The following is an 18,185-nucleotide window of genomic DNA, read 5'->3' as shown; positions in this document are numbered from 1 at the left end:
TATAGAATCCTCTTTCCCCTTATCTTTTAGGGTAGTGAAGATTCCCAGATGTCTGGAGGGGTTTAAGACTTGCCCCTCAAACTCTCACCTTAGCTGGAAGCAAGAGAATTTAGAAAATTCTTTAGTGGGCCTTTCAAAAAAATATATCTCCTGGCATCAGTCTTTCCCACTTCACAGCTCCTGGCAGTAGCTACCCCCATTTCCTACATTCAAATAATATGACTGTTTAAAATGGAAATGGAAGAGGTTGCCATTTTAGAGGGTGTCATTTTGTTTCTCCTTTAAAAAACAATAACTTGCATCTTCTGATGTAAGCTAACCTCCACGTGCTGTAGACATTAGTGTTAAATGTGGAGGCTTACTACATGGACAAAAGTAACTCTTACTTTTCCAGTGGTCCCTGGCTGGTGTCCCCCAAAGGTGCAGAAGGGTAAGAAATCACAAAATGATTAAGCATCCAGGGCTAAAAGTGCAGCTTTTAGATCCAAACTGAGCTCAGAGGTGGTCACAGTGTGCAATACAAGACAGAATTAGGTATTTACAGAAGCCAGAGCCTTATTCTTCCTATGAAAGTATTTGAGTGCCAAATGATGTCTAAATGTTTTTTCCTCCATATTAGAAAGTTGGTTAATTGTATATAAATGAATAGCTTTCATTGAAGAAAAATATTGATACATGAAAACTGACCCAAGAAGAAGCAGCCCCCTTTCTGGCCCAAATTTGTGTCATTTCTTTTTATACCATTAAGCAACATTCTAAGAATATATGGCTTATTTTCAATTTGTTGCATTTTTAAAAAATCCTTATTCATTGAATTTTTTTTTTACTTTCATTTTTTATGTTAGGTATAACCATCTTGCCATCTGTATTTGTTCACTTTATTAATTTTGGGGAGGATTTAAGGGGGCAAACTATACCTGTTATTAATGGGCTATATGTCATTACTTAGGATTAAAATAGCTACTTTTAAAAATACATATAATAGCTGAGTATAACTATTTTAATGTGAGGTCCCCAAGCCAATTAAATTGCAGTAATATTTGATACTACTCTGTGGCTGCCCTGTAAATACCAATGGCTGGTTGCATCTAAACAAGTATCAGTTGTACTTAAAAAAAAAAAAAAATCGGGAAATATTAGTTATACTGACACCAGTGCCTGGTTATAAATGTATTTTTAAACAAACATTTTTTTGCAGCCTTTTTATTTGTAGATGTTGTTTTTGTTTTTCTTTTACAGTCTAACAGTATATTTTCTGTTTTGAAGTTGGTGATATACGCGGGGCCTAACACAAACAGTAGGAAGGTTGCTGAGTATGGAGGCAACACACTGGGATATGGCAGCCGTAGTGTCTTAGGAACTGGTTGGCCGAAAGACTTGGTGAAGGTATGGTATCCAGGCACATTTGCTTCCTAGAAAAGAAAATGAACTTGCATTCCCCGTGGGCCCAAGTATTAACTCTATTTCTAGAAGACATTTGCCACGGGGGCTTTTGTTGAGGTGGGGCTACCTCGGTAGGCCTGTAAACTCACTACTTTGTTCAGAATGACCCTCCTTTCACTCGTAAGGCATCAGACCCCTATCCGCTCCAGAACTTGTATCTATCTGTTCCATAGGTTACTCCATGGGCTGAGGTTGTCACAGCATTTCTTTCCCTGTCCATTGAAAGGACTGCTAGTTCTTCCCACTCACTTATTCTCTAGACTCCCTTATGATGGGTGTCCTAGAACCATAGGGCCATTGCCGTTTTAAAATGTGGAATCAGTGTTTTCAAATGAATTGGGGCCTTTGGAGCAAAAATAACTATCCATTCTCAGACTGATGAGATTGGAGCCATGCTTTGTAATGTGGGCCCTTGAACTATAACATATCTACCTAGAATATGAATATGAACTGAAATGCCCACTAAAACCTGAAAACCTCTCCAGAGTCTGCTCCCAGAGCCTTTATCTCACATATATTATGTACCCTCTTTAATTCAGCCATAGGCAGCAAGTTACCTCCAGAGGTATAGTCCAGATGCATCCAAATCTGGATCAGCACAATACTTTTAATCGTTCTCTGATTTCCTGCATTTTGTTTCTTACTCATGGTATTGATTCAGCAATACAGAGCAAGGTCTTTCATCACTCTGTGTTCTTCAAGCTAATGGCTATTTGCCCACCTTATTGGCACAAGTGAGGTGGTGAGATGGAGGAGGGGGAGGGCAGAAAGTGTAGAAATCTGAGGATTTTATTGAAATTACGTTCAAGATTTGATCTTTACTCTGATCCTGCTATTGGGCAATCGTGGCCATTTCACAGATGCCTCATTCCCAAAGCTACCTGGTCAGGAGAGACAGCTGAAAGGTTGGCATCCAGATGAGAGGGGATGGAATTTGAATCAAAAAGCGAGTGAGAAAAGAAGTGAAATGTTGGCTGTGGTCCTTCTGAAAGTAAATCTCTGAAATTCATTGCTCTCTTGAAAATTGTGTCTTGTTTTTAAAGTGCATTTTCCCCCCTTAAATTTTAAGGTGGAAGGAGATACAGTCACCTTCTCCTTTGAAATGAGAAGTGGCCGTGAACACAACACTCCCGATAAAGCTATGTGGGGCTTTGCTTGCACAGTTCGCGCTCAGGTACTTGAATCTAACCACTGCTGTGGGCATAGTGTACTTTTTCCTGTGTGCCTTGGTTATGTACATCATATTTGCCTTGGAAACGAGGCAAAATATGAGCTGCTGTTTCATCCATCTCTTCCATTTGGCAGCAGTAGACCACTAATAGAAGTAGTAGTTGTATGGACTAAAACTAGCTGGGACCTAAAATCAATACAGCACCACAGAAAGAATCCCTTGCTAGGGGCTCCGTCTTCAAAGCCTGGAGAGGTGGTCTGCCTCCAGCATCTTTCCAGAGGGTGAGGAAGACTCGAACACCTGGTAGAAGTGAGCCCTTGGATTCTGGGTTTTAAGAGTAGTAGAATCGGATTATTTTTATTCTGTTCCCAAAGGCTCTTCTTGCTAGTCTAGATCTGTCTCTGCTTAATTACTCATGTTACACTCTGTATATAGGTTTAATCTACTCCTTTTAACAGTACCAGTTACCTTCCTCCCAGGAATCTATTTAAATAAATTAAATCTATTTAAATAAATTAAAACGTATTTTCAGACTTGGCGGTTGCTTAAGTTTAACCAAGCCAAGGATCTCTGGAGTGGGATTATCTGCTAGAATGTAAGCTCCATGAGGGCAGGCCTCTTTGTTTTGTTCTCTGCTTTATCTCAGGCACCTAGAACAATGGCTGGTACACAGTAGGCACTCAATAAATATTTATTGAATGAATTCAATGTAATCATTGACAGCATCTTCGTTCAAGCACAGAATGGAGGTGGCAAAATGAAATAGTGATTTATACCTGGATAGGTACAGCAGAGAGGAAGCTATCCAAAAAATCTTGCATGTGATTTATGCTGTTTCTAATATGGAGTCTTACTGACTCTTCTCTCTCCAGAATTGTGTTGAGACTTCACTCTGTGGTCATTCCAGTGCCACCGTCTATCTACTCATGGTGTTGGGTGCTGTCTCTGTGTCCTGTAGCAATGATACTTGATACTGCTCCATGAGCCCCTGTGGTTGGGGACAGTGCAGTGTGGTGCAGCGCAGGTGAAGTGCTCCTCCGTGTAACTGACCAGTCTGGTTTGCCCTGTCTGCATTGTAGGAGTCTTCAGAGGATGTGTCGGGAGGCTTACCTTTTCTGGTAGACCTGGCTTTAGGTCTGTCTGTGTTAGCTTGTTCTATGTTAAGAATCCTATACAATGGACCAGAAATTACCAAAGAAGAAGAAGCCTGTCAGGAGCTGCTGCGGTCCAAACTTTTACAAAGGTAAGAAAAGGCTCAAATTGGACTAGTTTTGCTCGCAAAGGAAAAAGGACTTTATGTGGAAAACTACTTTTAGTACATTTCCCAGCTGATTGTGCCTACTGCTTGCCAATCCATGGGTTGGATACCATGGGTATCGCTGTGTCTAAGAAATAAGATGAAGATTACATCAAAGTGCCTTGTGGTCCTTACTTTACTAAGTTTGAAATTACACCCTTGATCTGTGTAAGCTTTTCTCCAACCCAAAAACTGTGTACTTAAATCAAAGAATCCCCAAAAGGATGGGAAGACGGACAATAAAGCAGACATAGCAAAGTGTTCCTTCTGGAATCTTGGCTGTGGGTATATGAGTGTTAGCTGTGTAATTCTTCCAACTTTTCTGTATATTTAAAAGTTTTCATAATAAAATGTTGGGGAGGAGGTAGAGTCCCAAAGATGGGGTTTCATATAATGCTTATTTTTCTTTAGCCTCTGGAGGAGGTTTGATGAATAAATACTTAATACATAACGTGATCCTTCAAATGTTGAATATCGATATATCTGCAAACTTCAAGTAGCTTTCCAGATAGAAGAGGAAGTGAAGAATCTCTTCTTCTTTATGTTCAGGTGCCAGTGGCAGGTGGAGGCCAATGGTGTGATCTCCCCTGCCCTTACTCCAAGCCCGTCTCCACTGCCTCTGACCATTGAGGAAGACAGAGAATTCACTTACCCCTCTGACGTCCTCGTGCCTCCTGTTGGAAACTACTTTGACCTGCCCCGGATCAGGCTGCCTCCAGGAATCATGATAAAGCTCAGGGAAATTTCTGGGCGTGCCAGACCTCAATTTAGACCAAGTATAAAGTATGTTGCTATACAGCACTTTATTTTCCCAATGAAAAAATGTTTAAACAAGCGAAGGGGGTGTGTTTCTTCTTGTAGTCTAGCAGATGAACCTTTCATTTTACATGTACTTGATGAATGTTAACCAGGTGCTCTGGAGAGTACCCCCAGGTGGTGTTCCAGGTCGGTGGGTTAAAAGCGTGGGCTCAGCAACGTTAGTATCGCCTGAGAACTTGTCAGTTCTTGGGCCCCATTTCACACCTGCTGAATCAGAACCTCTGAGGATGGGGCCCAGTAGTAATCTGTGTCTTGACAGGTTTTCCATATGATTCTGATGCATGCTAACATTTGACAAATTCTAGGTTTTTCTCAGGTGGTTTGACCTTCTACTTGAAGGTAGTCATCAACTTTGGTTTCCATAGGGTTTAGAGACATTTCTTTATTTTCAACGCCTGGAGAGATGGTAATCTTTAATCTAGAATGTGAGGTCTTGCAATGTCTTTGTGGTATTCTAGTTTAAAGTTAAGTCTGTTTTGCAGGCCTCTGCTCTGCCTTCTGAGGCAAGATTGGCCATTTCAGAGAGAAGAATTTGAAGAATAGATGAAATTTAACATGAAAAAATACAAAAGCACCATTGTTTTCAGCCCAACATCCATACACCCAAAATACTACCAGCCATAATACTGCATAAAATTAATTGGCAGATACATCGTGCCAAAGATCTTTTATTAAGCTCAGACCTATTCCAGCTCTAATATAACACCAGCTCAAAATATACAAATCATAGAAAATGAAGTCTGTTTAATTTTGATTTTCAGCTTCATTGGCCAATGTCAGTTTTATCAGGTAAATATATCAAATTATTGCCAACTTGTAATAAAGAAAGTGTGGTGAATATTTAACATACTTAAATCAAAGCGTACACTCTTCCATCTATAAAATACAGTATTGGTAAGTTGAGAACTTACCAATTCTAGTCATATAGCTGACTGGTTTCCCTTGTGATCGCAGAGAAGTAATCCAGCCAGACGTGATGGAGGAAATGGTGGTATCATGTGTCATTAAGCACTTGAACTTGGTTGATGCACTGCAGTCCCTAATAAATTTCCAGTATCAAGAAGAACATGCTGAGGAATATGATTTATTGTGTAAAATCATGGGAGAGACATTTAAGAAACTCAATGCCATGGAGAGACAGCTGCAGGTAAGTGAAAGTTAAAACATTTAGATGTCTCTTATAACTGTGGGAGATGACTTCTTTCCTAGAAATTTAATGAAGTTTAAAAAGTGATCTGAATTTTAAAAAGATTATTGCAACTAAAATTTCTGAATTTACAGATTGCATTTGTTTTTATTTTGCATCTAGTTTCACGTTGTTTTATATTTTAATGTGTCAGAGTGTTGCAGAATTGGAACAGAAATGGCAAAGTGAGGTTGATGATGCCACACAGGGGAAACTGGAGAACAACATGCCTTTCTTCTATGATTACCATTTTAATGAGGTGAGCAAGCTGTATGACTCATCACTGGGGCATTGCTATTTGTAGTACAATGGTATATACTGTGTGCGTAGAGATAACATCATTTTTAAAATGTTGCATACCTTGAAACATATCCATTGTTTAAAAAGGGTTAAATAAGGTTGATTAGATTAGCATGTCAATGATACAAAGAATAAGTTACTCCTTATTAAGTTTTATAAAGCAGTTATCATCATTATCAAATTCTGCTTTCAAGCCTTTAAAAAAAAATAGAAGAGTTATAAGCACTGAAGAAATCCCCAGAAAGTAGTCATTGCCATTTTTAATCATTAAAATATCAAATAGTAACTTACAAATGTGCTTCTGGTGTAGAAATATGGACCAAAGGTGGGTTTTTTCCCTGAAATTTTCTGTTCCTTTTAACACGTACAGTAAAACTCAGTTTTTGCAGATTCTGCATATGATCTTTTCTTGATTTTTCCTTCTTTAGAACAAAATGAAAGAACTAGAACTTTTGTGTTCAATGAAGGAAGTCTCCTTTGATGGAAATGATCTTGAAAACATGGTCCTGTCTCTGAGGTTAGTGATGTTAGTAACTGTGTAAAGCTAATTTATCACTTTGATGCTCAAAACAAAATGCAGAGATCTCATCTCTTAACAGATATTTTAAAAAATATTGTGCATTCAACTAAATATTTTAGAGTTGGAACTTATTTGGTATTTGGAAACTTTGATTTTAGCCTTCAGAAGTTAGCATATAGGCACTTGAAACTGGGCAAAAGGAACTAAAACTGGCCACAGTTCATAGCACGGCTCTCCTCGGATGGGGAAGGGGGAAGGCGAGCAATATTTATCAGATTACTTTTGCTTAGGTTCCCCTCTATCTTCTCATATCCTTTGTAATGAAACACTTTAGTTTTGGTAAACCAGAGGACAACTAAATGCACATCAGTCTTTCTTTATAGGGAGAAGTTCCTACAAGAAGTGAATTCTCTTATTCAGAAACCCTCGCACCCACTGGCTAAAACGAAGACGTTAGTGAAGAGTCTAATGAACCGAGCTGAGCTGTTGCTGCACGTCACCATTGCGGCCCAGTCCGGCCTCACAAGAAGCATCTCAGGGACCCCCGCAGAAACACCGGGTACTGCTGACAGCCAGCCCTGAAAGGCTGTCTGCGCTAGTCTGTTCATAAAACATACATCAGCTGCTTTAAAAAAAAAAGAAAAAGAAAAGAAAATCACTCTTGTGTACTCGTAGAAAGGAAAAAAAGGAAATTTCAACTTTTTAATTTTGCCTTTTACTTTTTCCAGCCAAGAAGTACTTTTCATTGAATTCATGTGGTGTTTTGTGAGTCATCTGAGCATCAGGGGTGCCTCGTCATTTGCCTTGTTTAGTTTTGAGGGGAAGCATCTAAGGAGCCCAATAACATGTATTTTTATAATCCCAGTGCCCCTCATTTTTAGATTATGGATTGTCGTTTTCATAGTAACATATAATTAGTCAACATTGTGAATCCTGGAATGCATCATATTTTTCTCTTTACTTGAAGCTGAGTTTGCATTTCCTCTTTAGTAATTATGTGGAACCTTCTAGCATGAATTTCCACTATTAATTTTTTTCCTAGTCACATTCTTTTTTAAATTAATTTATTTTATTTATTTATTTGTGGCTGTGTTGGGTCTTCGTTGCTGCGCGTGGGCTTTCTCTAGTTGCGGCGAGCGAGGGCTACTCTTCATTGTGGTGTGCGGGCTTCTCATTGTGGTGGCTTCTCTTGTTGCGGAGCACGGGCTCTAGGCATGCAGGCTTCAGTAGTTGTGGCTCACGGGCTCTGGAGTGCAGGCTCAGTAGTTGTGGCGCATGGGCTTAGTTGCTCCGTGGCATGTGGGATCTTCCTGGACCAGGGCTCAAACCCGTGTCCCCTGCATTGGCAGGCAGATTCTTAACCACTGCGCCACCAGGGAAGCCCTCCTGGTCACATTTTAATTGCTAGCTTGAAAACGCATTTCTCAGGGAAATCAACGAGTCTTCTTAAGCCAGATCCACACACTGGGCAGAGCCCATAATAGCAAGTGTTAATTCTTACCCTGAGAGAAGAAGTCATAAACATGTTCTTTTCTTCTTTTTTTTTTTAATTTATTTTATTTATTTTTATTTTTGGCTGCGTTGGGTCTTCATTGCGGTGCGCGGGCTTCTCATTGCAGTGGCTTCTCTTATTGCGGAGCACGGCGCGCGCGCTTCAGTAGTTGTGGCGCACGGGCTTAGTTGCTCCGCGGCATGTGCGATCTGCCTGGGCCAGGGCTTGAACCTGTGTCCTCTGCATTGGCAGGCAGATTCTTAACCACTGCGCCACGAGGGAAGCCCATAAACGTGTTCTTAAATGAAAGACTCCATGTTGTCTAGACCCATTGCCCGATGGACACTGTGGAGCAAGTGAACTTGTTTTCATCCCATCTGATTGCCCAGGGCTCCTCTCACTAGGGAGAGAAGTCTAGGATGACTCCCAGGTTTCTGACCCCAGTAATAGGGTTCCCCTGCAGCAGGGGAAGCATGCCAGGTGTGCAGTATGAACACATGCTAAGATGGTCAGCTACACCATGTCCCTGGCCACATTAGCCCGTGTTCATTGAAGGTCCCATGAAAGACTTACCCACTCAGTAAGCCTGGTGGTGGTTTCCAAGAGGCTTTCGGCATTAGAGATGATGAACCAGTAGTTTCCTAAGAGATAATGTCTTCAAAAATTATAATTTTTTTAGATTGAAGCTATCTAACCATTTTTAAGACAGATTCAAAATGACCTCAACTTTCTTAACATCTTTTTTTCTTTACCTATCTTCACATGCAGTTTTGTCTGCTTCCATTAAAGTGTTCCTTTACAAAACAACTATTTCCTTGATAGGAGTGTATATCTTATAGGAAGGGCTGGTCAGATTCTAGCTAAAGTGTGATATTTACTCACATCAACTATGATCAAAGCAGAGGTATCACCAAATGGCAGTAAGTCAGCTAAATAAAGCCAACATTAAAGGGGGAACAAAGGCCATCTCTTAAAAAAAAAAAAAAAAAAGGATCTGGATTTATTTGAATTAAGATTTTTTGCTTCCAGAAATTACTTTCTCTGTCCTCTCTTGCTTTCTGGAATGCTTAATATTAAAGTTAACACTGATGGTTTACGAAATTAAATGAATTTTTCAGCCTTTCTTTGGAAACCCAATTTGATAAAAAGAGTTTAGTTTTTCAAGATAAAGTAATTTTTAACCTTGATATTCGAGGTTTTAAACCTCAGTATTCAAGGTTTTAAAAAATTGGCCTAGGGAATTCCCTGGCAGTCCAGTGGTTAGGACTCTGCACTTTCACTGCTGAAGGCCTGGGTTCAGTCCCTGGTTGGAGAACTAAGATCCCACAAGCTGTGTGGCACGGTGCCCCCTGCCCCCCCCAAAAAAAATTGGCCTAAAAATCATCTGTGTGCTGTGCTAGCTGGTTTGGTGGCTGAACTGGAAAGCAAAGATACTCTTAGACAGTTCGGTGGTTCCTTGTTACTTTTCGCTGTTGCTGCCATCCTTACAAATAGGATAGCAGATATGTCAACGTTCTTCTTCCTCTCTGTTCCAGCTTGTAAATCAGCCTCTGAAACAAAGGTGATATCTCATGCTGTGCGGCAGCCTGTTTTTCTTCGCAGCATGTCGGCTCCTTCTGACCTGGAAATGATTGGTAACGAAGATTTGGAATTTACTAGAGCAAATCAGAGGTAAATAGCTAATGGCCAAGGTCGGATTCCCACCTGCGGCTGAGCGCTGTCATCGCAACACACTCCCTGAGCGGCTTTCTTGTTTGGCTGTAGGCGGCGCCACGTGACCAGCCACCGCAGCAGCTCCTTCACGCTCCTGCAGTCATTGGCCATCGAGGACAGCAGGGATAAGCCCACCTACAGCGTCCTGCTGGGGCAGCTGTTTGCTTTCATCGGCACCAACCCTGACCAAGCTGTACGTCACGTTTTGCCGACCACAGGTGGATAGCACGAGGGGTCGTGTGACAGCAGGAGTCAGGTGTACTTCCTTTTCATGCGTTTCAGGTGTCCAGCAGCAGCTTTCTTTTGGCTGCGCAGACAAGGTGGCGGCGGGGAAACACTCGCAAGCAGGCGCTGGTGCACATGCGGGAATTGCTGACGGCTGCCGTGCGAGTCGGGGGAGTGACACATCTTGTGGGTCCGGTGACAATGGTCCTTCAGGGAGGACCCAGGTCAGTTGTTTCTGTTAGTTTATACTGTCCTGTCTGGAATGGGCAAAAGCCATTCCAGAGATTACTCTTGGAGCAAGATCTTAGATTTTAATGTTTTCCCATAAAATAATATACTTTCACAAAACTGGTACAGGATTTAATTTTAAAAATTCAGCACATATAACAGAAAGTAAAAGTCTCCTTCCCTTCCCTTCCTAAATTCCACTCTGTTCATTAAGAGCTTGTTGTATCAACTATGCATACGTAATAGCTATTTCATTCTCTTTGTATGCTTGAGTGTGTATGTGTATGATTTTTTTAAAGCTCAATTCAGATTATATTACACAGACCTTACTGTAATCAGTTGTTTTCCTCAATATATCTTGGATATCTGTGTCTTTTCATGTTAATATGTATAGATCTGCATTATAGCTTTTAGGAACTTCATGGACCTCAGTTGTATAGGTGGTTATATTTTATTTAACTCATCCACTACTGATGGACACATAGTTTCATTTATTTATTTATTTTGTGGTACGTGGGCCTCTCACTGCTGTGGCCTCTCCCGTTGCGGAGCACAGGCTCCGGACGCATAGGCTCAGCAGCCATGGCTCACCGGCCCAGCCGCTCCGCGGCATGTGGGATCCTCCCAGACCGGGGCATGAACCCGTGTCCCCTGCACCAGTAGGTGGACTCTCAACCACTGCGCCACCAGGGAAGCCCTAGGTTCATTTATTGTTTCTTTCTCTCTTTCACTTTCCCTCTCCTTCCTTTCTTCCACCCTTCCTTTCTTCCTTCTTTCTGTTTTGGTTTCCTTTTGCATTAACAATAGTGCTGCAGTCAACAACCTTATATCCCTATATTTTTGGTGCTTATTTTTACTAGATCAAATTTCTTTTCTTTTTTTTTTGAATTTATTTATTTATTTTTGGCTGCGTTGGGTCTTCATTGCTGCACACAGGCTTTCTCTAGTTTCCTGGAGCGGGGGCTGCTCTTTGCTGCGGAAGAAACAAAATTTTAGTTCTTGCTCACGTCCATTGCAGGTCTGTCTTGGCTCATGGTAATCACAGAGAGCTCAGGACAGAGGAGGAGACCACCATCTCGAAAGCTTTCAGGGCCCTTGTCAGAGCTCTGGCTCGTTGGCCAGACTAGTCACATGCCCACCCAACCGCAGCGGTGCCCAGAGGCGTAGTGAGTAACACTAGTGACTGCCACAGCTTACTTCCAGAGTAGTTTCTCTGTAACAGTGGCAGCATTATTCCTTTTTCCCTCATTACATTTCCCTCATGACATTATTAATGCCATGTGTCAGACGTCTAAAAAAAAATGCAGAAAATCCCAAAGTATAAAATAAAAATGACCTGTAAATCTAGCATCTTAAAATAAAACCTATTAATGTTTTAATGTATTTGTTCAGTCTTTAGTCTAACCGTAGTGATCTCCTATAATGTTTTTAGTGCTCGGATAGCACTGCATCATATCCCTGGACCTTTTTTAAGCCAATTTCCTATTTTTAAGCCTTAGTTTTTATTTATTTTTACTATTATAAACAATATTATGTTGTATATCTTTGTAGATAAGTCCGATAGTTCTAGTTTTCAGCTAACATTAATTGCCATAGAATCTATCCCAGGTTGTGTTTTTACATTGGGAAAGTCTTATTTCCCAACAGGATTCTCACATTCTGCTCATAATCAGAGTACGAACTTGCAAAGGACGCTTCGCTAATTTATTTGTGTCTTGGTTTTCTCACTAGTGCAATTGTATTTACAGTATTCAGTGCTGCATGGAATGTCGTAGCCATGCCTCAAATGAATGGTTTCATTATTAAATAAGTTTGGGAAATGTTGGGTGCCATTCTCTTGCTCCTAGAGATATGAAAGACTTTAACCTTAAAAGGTTCTGAGTAGTCCTGCAGTGAGGAACCCAGCTTACCTTTACCTAACGTGGGATTTCCAGACTTTTCTCTTTTTTTTTGGCTGTGTTGGGTCTTCGTTGCTGCACACGGGCTTTCTGTAGTTGTGGCGGGCGGAGGCTACTCTTCATTGCAGTGCGCGGGCTTCTCATTGTGGTGCCTTCTCTTGTTGTGGAGCATGGGCTCTAGGGGCACGGGCTTCAGAAGTTGTGGCACAGAGGCTCTAGAGCGCACGCTCAGTAGTTGTGGCGCACGGGCTTAGCTGCTCCGTGGCATGTGGGATCTTCCTGGGCCAGGGGTCGAACCCCTGTCCCCTGCATTGGCAGGCGGATGCTTAACCACTGCGCCACCAGCGAAGCCCTCCGAGACTTTTCTTGAGTGTGGGCGTTGTCTTTGAGGCACACTTAGAAATCCTGCCCAACAGCCTTCTGTGATCCTGCAGTTTGGGAAACACTGATCTCCAAGATTCCTTCAGTTCTGGATTCATCTAGACACTCTTGGGTTTCTCAGAAGAACTCTCTTGCTCTTGTGTTCACTATCGCCGTTCTTGACATGGTTGAGGAAGTCTGAGCTTTGGTTCTGTTCCCTAGAATTGAAGAACTAACCTGTGGTGGGATGGTCGAGCAGGTCCAGGAAGCCTTCGGCGAGACCATGACTTCTGTTGTCTCTTTGTGCGCCCGTTACCCTATCGCTTGTGCGAATAGCATCGGACTCTTATGTACTATACCTTACACCAGGTAAGCAAGGAAATGCTTTCTATTGTTCGTAAGGTACACCACAATGTAGTTGATTAAACAGAAATATTTTTTAATTAAAAAATTGGATTTTTTTGGTTTTGATTATCCAGTGACACTATCACTCTGATTAAATGAGCTTGTCTCCTGACAAACACTTAAAGTTACTATGTAAATTCCTTATTGTTGAGTTCCTGCATGATCAAATGTGGATCCCCATTAGGGATTATATTACAGTGTCAAAATGGAGAAGTTTGAAGGAAAGAAATAGGTCCCTAGGAAATTATTTATATACTGAGCAAAATTTTTTGCCTATGCACATTTATTTCCTCTCTTAGTTACTTGATTAATAGTTTGAAAATGTCAAGAATTCATGAAGTCATTCTTTGAATCCCCTTATGATAAAGTATGTAGTTTTTTTCTATTATGGTAACCTTGTGTTGATTCCATCGATTTTTACTTTGCTGTTGTATACGAACTAACCAGAACTTGACGTTCATTATTTATGAAGGAAAATACTCATTCTAAAAAATTTCTATGTTGAGTTATACATTGGTATCCTAAGTTGTGGACAAGAAACTATACTGACATGTTTTATGACCCTTTGATAACCTGAATCTTAAGTGAGAAGTTCCTAAGGGCTAATCAGTTATATTTCTTTCATTCAACCCTTTCTGCCTGGCCCAGGAGTGAAGAGAAGTGCCTGGTGCGCAGTGGCCTTGTTCAGCTCATGGATCGACTGTGTAGCTTGAGCAGTCAGACTGAGTCCAGCTCCAGTGAGAAACAAACCAAGAAGCAGAAGGTGGCCACCATGGCCTGGGCAGCCTTCCAGGTGCTTGCCAACCGCTGTGTTGAATGGGAAAAAGAAGAAGGTGAGAAGCAGGATTCCTTTCTAGAGCTCATTGATTTCTTCTATTGATGTGTTAATATTAAGTATTTGTGCTGGATGGGGGAAAGAAAAGCTATATTAAATTACATAAGTAGATTGGTTGAATCAATTATGTTATCATGGGAGCCTCTTCATCGGCATGGTTCTATGAAAATTTACTACTCTATGACAGTAAAGAGTATCCTAACCTGGAGGACATTATGCTAAGTAAAATAAGCCAGACACAGAAAGACAAATACTGCAGCCATCTCACTTATATGTGGAATCTAAAAAAGCCAAACTCATAGAAACAGTAGAACAGTGGTTGCCACGGTTAGGGGGTGGGGGAAATGGGGAGATGTTGTTCAAAGGGACAAACTTTCAGTTATAAGATGAATAAGTTCTGGAGATCTAATGTACAGCATTGTGATTAGAATTAATAATACTTTATATATACTTGAAAGTTGCTGAGAGAATTAATCTTGTGTTCTTATCCCCTCCCACACACACAGAAAGGTAACTATGGGAGGTGATGGATGTATTCACTAACTTGATTGTGGTAATCATTTCACAATGTATATGCATATTAAATCATCACGTTGTACACCTTTTAAAAAATTCACGTTCTACAATCTGAATATATACAATTTTTATTTGCTAATCATACCTCAGTAAAGCTGCGGGGGTGGGGAGGAACGATAACCATCTGAAAGGAGTACAGTAACCCCAGGAAATTGAAGACATCTTTCATTTCCTTTTTGTCAACACTGCTAACAGTGTCCGAATAAATATTTTTATGCAATGATTTTACAGTTGCACTTTTGAGGTGCTATTTTCAGATTATATTTTCAGTCACCAATCCAATTTAAAAAGTAAACTTGAAGGATAACTTCTCCATAGTATCCCAGGTATATAGCTTGTTTATTTATTCATTCACTCTGTGTCTTATTGTCCTGAGAGCCAGGCATAAGATGAATAAGGCATCGTTCCTCACCTTAAAAAATATGGTCCAATTAAAAATAAAGATGCTGTGATGATCCATGTAAAAAAAAAATATATATATATATATGGTCCAGTGGGGGAAATAGACCAATGAACAAATAATTACCGGGCAATCAATGCCATGATCAAGGTGCACACAAAGTGCTATGGGAGCATAGAGGTCCCTACAGACCAGCTGTGCTAGGGATCAGGCAAAGCTCCCCAAAGAAGGTGACATGTGAGTTCTTCTTGAAGGATAAAGAAGACTTCTAGGTAGAATGAACAGTAAATGGCAAATAATTTTTGTGGCCTTTACGAGAGATGTTTGGGGAAGGCTCTGGAACTACAATGAAAATAGAAAGACCCCAAAGTGTCTTTTATTGTGTTTGAGAAGAGGTAGGGTGTGAGTTAAACATCAAGACGTTTTCCAAAACAGAAACAGACTCGCAGATATAGAGGGCAAGCTAGTGGCTACCAGTGGGAAGAGGGGCGGGGAGGGGCACTATAGGGGTAGGGGACTAAGCAGTACAAACTATTGTGTAAAAAATAAGCTACGAGGGTATATTGTACAACATAGGGAATATAGCCAATATTATATAATAACTATGAATGGAGTACAACCTTTAAAAATTACGAGTCACTGTGTTATACACCTGTAACTTATATTGTACATAAACTGTACCTCACTAAAAAAAAAAAAATCAAGATATTTTCATCACAGTAAAATAGTGATTCTTGCCTGTCAATCAAAGTATGTTTTTGGGTTTTGTGTGGATGAATTATATCCAGTTTTAATTAAGAGGAATGTCTTTCCCCAACACTGAATCATTTCTCAAGTTACTGTTACCTTGTTTATGTTCAGTTGTTATCTAATGAGGAGACACTAATTGGATGGCTAATGAAATACTGAGCAGGTTAAAGGAAAATTGGGCGAAGGGAGGGCTTTAATGCAGGCTCACCACACCTGCAGACTCGCCATGCCTTCCTGGAGCTTTCACTGTGCTTCTCCTTTCTTGCACTCTGAAGGCGGCTCCACAGACGCTGTGCACTCAGGTCTGGCCCGTCAGGTGTCCAGCCTTCTCACTAACCACCTCGCCCGAGCGACAGAGAGCTGTGGCAACCAGGCTGCCGGGAACGATGCCCTCCAGGACGTCCTGAGTCTTCTCAATGACCTCTCGAGGTAAGGAAGGCCCAGCTGGGGCTTCCCTGGTGGCACAGTGGTTAAGAGTCCGCCTGCCGATGCAGGGGACACGGGTTTGTGCCCTGGTCCAGGAAGATCCCACATGCCGCAGAGCGGCTAGGCCCGTGAGCCATGGCCGCTGAGCCTGCGCGTCCGGAGCCTGTGCTCCGCAACAGGAGAGACCACAACAGTGAGAGGCCCGCGTACCGCAAAAAAAAAAAAAAAAAAAAAGGAAGGCCTGGCTGGAGCTGTGGGAGGAGGTGGCTTTTCCTCTGAGTGATTTGGCTTCCTTTGCGGGTGGTTGTCTTTAGAAACATCTTACTAGGCCATCCTGATATGCTCCTGCATCAAGAAAAATAGCAGAGGATGAAGTCACTGAAAAATAGCATTTAGTTCCAAAATAAGAAAATTATTTAGGTGAATATCTACATCATAAAATAACATATTATCATTTGCTTCAATACTTGACTGGCAACAGCTGCTAACCTTTTGAGTCAATACAATTGCATTCAGTAACCAAACTTCTTTACCTTCATTATAGCAAGATTAAAGGATAATCAGCCAGGACCTGTAATTAATTCGCCTTCTCATGCTGTGTCTTTAAAAGAAGATACTCTGTGGAGGTTTAATCATGTGTGAGCTGTGAGGCCCACAAAAGCTTGTCCACATAAGGATGCTTATTCTTTGGTTTCTGCTGAAATGTAACACGTTCAGCTGTGGCAGATCCCAGACTCTTGAGGCCAGTACAACACTGTATGATCTCTGGTCTTGAAGCACTTCTTAAAAAGGAATAAAAGACTAAACTAAAAGCCTCCTAGCTTGGGTTTCTAAGTCTTGGTGTTCTGTGAATCGTGCTGAACTATAGGATCTCAATTAAATAAACATCAAGTATCAGAAAATATTCAAAAATCTTTTAAAGTATTATTGGTCAATTATGAGCTTTCATCGGATGTTTACAAAAACCCTTAATTCTCCTTCATAAAAACGTATTGCCAAATCTGTGTCTTCCTCATTAAATATGAAGTCATCAGTTTGTTCAACCTCATCTAGGGAACTTCTGCTTCTGAATTTCTGTAGATAACATTCTCAGCATTGTGGACCTTTTCTTCCTCCTTTTGCAGGAGTCACATAGGTAAAGCCATCCTGAGCCAGCCAGCTTGTGTGTCCAAACTCCTCTCCCTGCTGCTTGACCAACGCCCGTCCCCAAAGCTGGTTCTTATCATTCTTCAGCTGTGCCGGGCGGCACTCCCGCTGATGAGCGTAGAAGACTGTGGGAATGTGGAGCTCCCACCCTGGAGCTATTCTGTCCCCTCCCTAAACAGCGAGCAAGAGGATCCCAGCGACCCAGCGTCCAAGATCGCCTCGTTGCTCTTAGCAAAGCTAGCAGATTACGTGGTCCCAGGTGAGTAGCCTCCTGGACGGAAGACTGGCACTGAGGTGCTCACTTCCTGTGGACGGTCAGACCGAGCTTTCCCTTGTCCACAACTGCAGCTGTGCTTCCTGTGATAAAAGGGAGAGAGATCGGAGAAGGGACGAGCGGGAGAGAGGGAGGAAGAGAGATTCCAAAGCCAGTGCTTTCCTTATACAGGGGAGCCGCACAAACAACTTCGCAATTTTTTTGTTTGCTTAAAGGATGTCAGACAGTCCTTTCTCCAACCGCTTCCGAACCTGACACCACGTTGACAAAAATCAGCCCCAAGAGTTCCTTAAAAGGAGATAAAGACCCTGGAGAAGAGAGTGAAGCAGTGGATGGCAAGCTCTCTATCTTTATCCACAAGCGAGAAGACCAGTCATCCCATGAAGTTCTCCAACCATTACTAAGGTGATGATTGTAATAGCTATATGCCATCAAGCACTAGCCATGTCGCAGGCACTGTGCTGAGTAAGCCCCTTACAGGTATCAACTGTCTCAGCCCTCTTAACACCCCTAAGAGGTAATCAATGTTACTATCATCCCTGTCATTACATATGGAGAAACTGAGGCAGAGCTGAAATATAAATGCAGGTCCCTCTGATGCAGAACCCAAAGGTACTGTCTCTCCAGACCCAACAGAGTGAAAATCCTGTTGAGAATGTATCATTTGTGTCCTACGAGGAGTCTATAGTGTGACCTGGGCTTTGAGAAGGAATAATGCAGC

At 41.5% G+C, this 18,185-nt stretch overlaps 1 protein-coding gene across 9 annotated transcripts in view; it reads left to right on the top strand.

The window, feature by feature from the left end:
* HECTD4 (HECT domain E3 ubiquitin protein ligase 4) overlaps window positions 1–18,185 on the top strand; it is a 190,727-nt gene that overhangs the window by 98,056 nt on the left and 74,486 nt on the right. For 7 of the 9 annotated variants that reach the window (XM_027124618.1, XM_027124622.1, XM_027124617.1 and 4 more), the window contains 16 exons: window positions 1,240–1,386; window positions 2,513–2,617; window positions 3,694–3,857; window positions 4,461–4,694; window positions 5,685–5,877; window positions 6,071–6,175; window positions 6,645–6,733; window positions 7,120–7,295; window positions 9,764–9,899; window positions 9,993–10,134; window positions 10,224–10,390; window positions 12,875–13,021; window positions 13,706–13,890; window positions 15,894–16,047; window positions 17,169–17,449; window positions 17,680–17,869. In XM_027124618.1, coding sequence (XP_026980419.1) covers window positions 1,240–1,386; window positions 2,513–2,617; window positions 3,694–3,857; window positions 4,461–4,694; window positions 5,685–5,877; window positions 6,071–6,175; window positions 6,645–6,733; window positions 7,120–7,295; window positions 9,764–9,899; window positions 9,993–10,134; window positions 10,224–10,390; window positions 12,875–13,021; window positions 13,706–13,890; window positions 15,894–16,047; window positions 17,169–17,449; window positions 17,680–17,869 — 2,615 coding nt within the window. The remainder of the gene's footprint in view (window positions 1–1,239; window positions 1,387–2,512; window positions 2,618–3,693; window positions 3,858–4,460; window positions 4,695–5,684; window positions 5,878–6,070; window positions 6,176–6,644; window positions 6,734–7,119; window positions 7,296–9,763; window positions 9,900–9,992; window positions 10,135–10,223; window positions 10,391–12,874; window positions 13,022–13,705; window positions 13,891–15,893; window positions 16,048–17,168; window positions 17,450–17,679; window positions 17,870–18,185) is intronic. The other 2 variants (XM_027124619.1, XM_027124620.1) reach the window with 1 other exon arrangement.

The sequence above is a fragment of the Aethalodelphis obliquidens genome, unplaced genomic scaffold, assembly GCF_003676395.1.
Source record: "Aethalodelphis obliquidens isolate GAN/ISIS:26980383/991018 unplaced genomic scaffold, ASM367639v1 scaffold28, whole genome shotgun sequence".
NCBI lineage: Eukaryota > Metazoa > Chordata > Mammalia > Artiodactyla > Delphinidae > Aethalodelphis > Aethalodelphis obliquidens.
Note: the sequence above shows the minus strand (reverse complement) of the source record. Positions and strands in the feature narration are given on the sequence as shown.